The 5,514-nt window shown below is 44.8% G+C and overlaps 1 protein-coding gene across 1 annotated transcript; it reads left to right on the top strand.

The window, feature by feature from the left end:
• The first annotated feature begins 1,134 nt into the window (after positions 1-1,134).
• Positions 1,135-4,933, top strand: LOC126542640 (uncharacterized). Its single transcript, XM_050189768.3, has 2 exons — positions 1,135-1,333; positions 3,611-4,933. Exon 2 carries the CDS (start codon positions 3,619-3,621, stop codon positions 4,330-4,332), a length of 714 nt encoding a protein of 237 aa, XP_050045725.1. The 5' UTR covers positions 1,135-1,333; positions 3,611-3,618; the 3' UTR covers positions 4,333-4,933.
• The last annotated feature ends 581 nt before the right edge of the window (positions 4,934-5,514 follow it).

Raw genomic sequence — 5,514 nt, 5'->3', positions numbered from 1 at the left:
TGATACCGTGAATTGATAAAGGTGATATAGGAATAAAAAAAGACGCTCCTAGAGGAAGAGCACAAGCATTTTACGTCATCTTCTGCAAGCTCCTAAAGGAAATCGAAGGTGCCTTCAACTACCTCCCCTAACTTTCTCACGAGGTTACGGCCCTCGCTGCTCTATTTTGATTGGGAAACTGCAGCAGACAAAGATGCCTAAAGACCAAGAAAGATGAAATGAAGCGGCTTATTCGTTAGCGCTAGCGTCTCTAAATGGATCGGTCACCCTGTTTTTGGCAATATTGGCGTAAGCCACCCCGCTTGCGTATTATACATATAGTTACTCTGACTGACTTTTCCTGGAAGTTTCAGCATGTGGCTCATTTCTGGAAAAAGCACTAGTAATTCAAGATTATGTTTAAAAGGTTAGGCCATTGTATTCCCGCATTAAAATTATACTTACATATGTCTGGTGGGATGACCTCCACATTGGGTCATTTATACGGCGCAGTCGAATGTACTGGCCAGTGCTTTATTCTGTAGCCACCTAAAAATATCAAGCATCTTGAATTTTCATTTTTTAATCAAAGATAGTGTGCAAGTGTTTCCGTTTTCCTCTGTTTGGCGGCCTCGGCACTAAGTTCTAGCCTTGAGAATGTGTTTGAAGCTGGTATTGAATCTGTATGCAATTTTCTCTGCAAGTTACAAAACGTTGATCCTCTAAATTTCTGTTTTATTCACTGTCAGCCTTATTTTCTTTCAAAATTATTCGACCAAAATTGCTGAATGTAGTATTCTTCAGATTATTCTTATTTAGTCGTCTAGTCTGATCACTCCGTTGCTGACTAATCTTTCTTATCTAGTCGTTCATATTTATTGATTTTCGTTTAATTTCAGTATTTGTTTATTTATTTCCCATCCGCCCGATTTTAGCCTATTTCCCCATTGTGGAGTACGTGCCATGTTTGAGACTCATCATCATCATCCCCTTTTTTACCCCAAGATGACACCGAAAAAGAAGAAGCAGAAAAGACTTACTTCGGTGGAAATACGTGGTCGTTGCCACTGCCAGGCTTCCCTCTAGAAAAAAATTCCTTCTATGATTGCTTCAGTAGTCTTGGGTATCATGGGCTTACGTCTGCGCCTCGGTATGTTTTTTTTAGTGCTCGGCAGCTCCTAAACGCCAAGCGTTCGGTTGTACAGAAGACGAAGTGAAGCAATGAAGCCTGCTCGGAGCTGGGCTTTTTCGTCTGGGCACAGGTGCAGCCTAGCGCGGCGATGTCCTCAACATCCACGTGAAGATGCGACACACGGAACACCATGACAACTCACCATGTTTCCATGCGCTCACTGTGAGTATAGATGAAACTACATGGCGGGAAGCCTCATCCTATTGCTACTATGTGTGACGATTATATCTTCATAAGGATATATATTGAACGCTCCTGTGTCTTGCTTATGAATTAGGGGCTAGCATTATAAGCAAGTTGGAGCGTGGAAATTTCGTCGGTTTCGTGATACACTAGAATGGTGTTTGGAAATGCTTGCCACGCTAACGCACTTCTAAACAGCAACAAGAAGCAGTATATCTGCCGAATTGGTCAATGGGCATCTTTTTCAGGATTTAAGAACAATATAGTGTGACGTGTTGCCTGGTACGACTTGTGGTGCGTTTGTCTAATGGCTATACCGACAGATGGGACCTGTTGAAATGCCTTGGACTTGGCTGAAAAGTGTAAAAATAACTGTCGGAATCTCGCTCGGCGCTGCTTTCAGTACGATTGGTCTTACGTTGGATTGCACATGGATCCTACTTTGTGAATGCTGCTCTAACTTATTCCGAACGCTACACGTGCTTGGAATGTTGGATGATGTCAACACACTCCGAAAGTGCAGCATGTCTCCTTACAGAGAGCGTCAATGAGGTGGATAGCAGGTCATGAGTTTTATGTACTACTTTTTGTTGTGTAAGTAAACAAGGTTAACGAAGCAAAAATGTCTCTCTTGATTGTTTAAGATGATTGTAATACCCTGAAGTTGAGGCCCTTCTAGCACTAATTATGTTGGGTGTTCCTTCGTTTCGAAGCAGCGATCTGTTCTGTATCTTGACAAGCCAAACTGCCTTTTTTTCATTTCTGATTTTTCTTTCTACTTCGTAATTCATCATTTCCTCATTGTTTCATGGCAGTGAGCATTTATCACCATATGCAGTCCACAATTACTGCACTATGAATAAATGTACTAGAAGTATGCAAAAGAAAAGGTGCCATTCGTATGATCATAAATGAGGCATGTGCCCCCTCACGCAGTTATCTTGGCTGCCTTACAGCTGGAGCAACAATGGTTGAGCATATTCAGCGTGTATCACATGCCGAACCCTCCTATAGCGGCTGAGCCCTCACCGTCCATCGACAATATCCGCACACGATGCATTCTGTGGTGTTGTTCTTCCGTGTTGTATGCATTAGATTCTGCAATATGAAGTTTGACGCAGATAATATGTTTGGGTAACGTTATAAAGGCACCGAACAGCAAGATTTCGTCTGTATTAACCTTTAGACGACAGTTGTAGGATGAAGAAAAATCCAATTTCATATAACACAAACATTGCGCCATGCTTATGCCCTATGTTTAAATAGTAGAAAAGTATCTAGCACAATTCTTTAGTGTGTGCGTACTTTAGACATCTACCCATTTTATTGGCAGAAAAACGGTGAGGTACCAATAGAAAGGAAAAAGAAAGCTGTTGAAAAGATCAAGCATGTTTGCGCAGTAACACTTCGTTTCAGCGAAAAGGAAGTTACTGCAAGCACGTGGTATTGCCTTTTGATAACTTCATGTCGGTCTCGCACACACACACACACACACACACACACACACACACACACACACACATATATATATATATATATATATATATATATATATATATATATATATATATATATATATATATATATATATATATATATCCCTCTCTGAAATGTAGTATTCATTTGAAACGCAATTACTGATGCGGCGCTGGTGAAACGGGACTGCTATAGTCGTTCGCAAAAGAGGTAGAATAGCAAGCGTCGCCACCTAACTGTTCGTCTAGTGCAAGTTTCTCAATTACAAGAATCATGATTGTCCCTTGGAAATTTATTGCAGTTTGTCATCAGGCAATTCTATATTTCTGTACAGCAACTATTAACTAGTATTTTGTTGTTATTCTTCAGTTCCGTCTTCATTTCTCTCACAGAATAATTTTACTGATTATATGTTTCACTGCCTGCGGAACACGACAATAGCTCAGGAAGCTCCTTGCAATTTGCTTAGACGGGATAAATATCCATAATAATTATTAATAACGTTAAACATGGATGGAACAATATAAATTCAAGATAGACATCTAATTAACGAATCACCGAATCAGTTCCGATTGGAAAAAAAAAAATCCTCAGCATATCAATCCTATCCGCGCAGACAACCAAGAAGTCGGCGGCGCACAGAATTTTGTGAAGTGGCGAAACAATGACTGCGACCGTCGCCGTTGAGATGATGGTGTAACAGTAGTATCCATGGAGTGATATCCACGATACTTCGCTTGTTTGGAACGTGTCGTCCCATTTAACGTTTGCCTTGCGCAGGACGCAGCATGCAGGACCCGTACAAGGCACAATACGGCATCTCGCAGACAAGTCGCTTGGTGCTGGCCATCGCGTTTCTGTGCTTCGCCGCGGGAGGCACTTTTGCAGTGATTGGCGTGGCGTCGCATAAGCAGTACAGAACTATAGGCGGATCGTGTGCCATGGCCCTGGGAGTTGGCATCTACACCATCACCGTCATGTTCACCAACATCACAGGGCCGCCGTCTGGCTTCGACCTCAAGGACTTTGAGTCGATCGAAAAGATCAAGCCGGCCACCTTTCAACCAAACTTGCACTCCAAGTTGGCGCTCACGCTCGCCTTCGGCCTTTTCGTCGCAGGCTGCATCATGGTGGTGCTAGGCTTCAACTTCGACATCATGTACCTGTGGATACCTGGCTATTCCATGTCTGTGATCGCTTTCATCGGCTACACAGCGGTCATCCTGTACGGGCCGATGACCATCAAGCCGGGCGCCATCGTAGTGGCGTTCCCCGACGACGCCGTGCCGAAGAAGCAGCAGACGGTGTTGACAGCTGCTTACACGCGTGGCGCTCCGAAATCCGCAACAGAAATTCGGTCTCCACGGACTAGAGGCGTCAGGACGGCGGATGCTACCGAATACGACGAAGGCGATGCACGGGGCTTCCAGGGATTCAAGAGGTACCAGCACTGCGCCCGAGGTTACACGCCTGCGGAACCACGTGAAAATAACGTGAACTAGTTAAGAGAGCAATCAACGAGGTACTCAAGTCCCCTGTTCGATGCCCCTGTCCTTGAACAAACGACGATGAGGGCCTGAGAAGGCTGAAAGAGCAGCCACCGACTGGGGACTCTGCGCTGCCTGGGCGAAGGCTTGATGCATACCGGAAAGAACTTCTGGAGATCTACCAACTGTATGCAATGTTGGCTAATCTTCAGCAGTAACTATGCCATGGGTTGGAATAACACAACGAAATGTTGCGCCAAGCAAAGAAAAGAAAGCTAAATGCGCAGCAATACCCTGGAAGGTTTTCCTGGAACGACCTACGATTCTGGAGGGCGCCAGGAACTTTGACTTTCTCTTGTGGCTGCTCGGTGTTGTTCAAATTATGTCAGCGCAGGTTATTGTTCAGGAACAAGTCTGTTGTTATATATTCAAGGTATCTATGGTACTTCGGGTTACATAAAACTGCAGCATGACAAATTACGGTGCAAGTTGACGCTACCCGCACAAGTGCCTGTTGCGAGCGGTTTTGGAGGGTGTTTTTGCCCATGAACAAACTAACTCTGTTTCGTGTTTCAGTTTTTTTATAACCCTAGCCATAAAAATGCATTGTGTAAATATTTCCTTATCATTCCCTACATAAAGCGGGGTGTCATTGTCTAAAAGTGGCCGTCGTTACGGATAACAGCTCGTACTTTATAATTTACGAAAACGTAGCATAAGACTGCACGAGCGAGGCGCGCGTTCCGTGAGTATGTGGGAGACCCACACAATGCCGCCTAAAATTTAGACCGCGTAGATGCCCTAAGAAGAAGAAGAAGAAGAAAAAAACTTTATTAATGAATGGTCCGGCAGTTTTTGTTGTGGAGACCTCAGGTGGCGACTCGAAGTCTTTGGACTCGTGCGGCATCTTCGGCTTGCCGGACGGCCCAGAGCTGGTCCGGCAATTCTGAACTTTTGAGAGCCGCCTCAGCGGCGGCGATGCTGATGGAGACGGTACCCGGTGGCTCCTGCAACCAGGGCGGCGTCGGGAAGAAGCGAGCTCGCGGCTTCCCAAACTGTGGCAACGGCCGCGATTACGGACGCGTCGCGAATGGAGGTGGTGTCATTACCGTGGTTGCCGACACATTCTCAGAGCATGTGTCGCAGCGTTGCTCTTCGTCCGCAACCTTTACAGGCATCTGTTGGATATAAACCCGG

The sequence above is a fragment of the Dermacentor andersoni genome, chromosome 2 (assembly GCF_023375885.2).
Source record: "Dermacentor andersoni chromosome 2, qqDerAnde1_hic_scaffold, whole genome shotgun sequence".
NCBI classification, from domain to species: domain Eukaryota; kingdom Metazoa; phylum Arthropoda; class Arachnida; order Ixodida; family Ixodidae; genus Dermacentor; species Dermacentor andersoni.
Note: the sequence above shows the minus strand (reverse complement) of the source record. Positions and strands in the feature narration are given on the sequence as shown.

Bases quoted from the DNA above. Each gene is read 5' to 3' on its own strand.
- LOC126542640 (XM_050189768.3), top strand. From the start codon at position 3,619: ATGCAGGACCCGTACAAGGCACAATACGGCATCTCGCAGACAAGTCGC.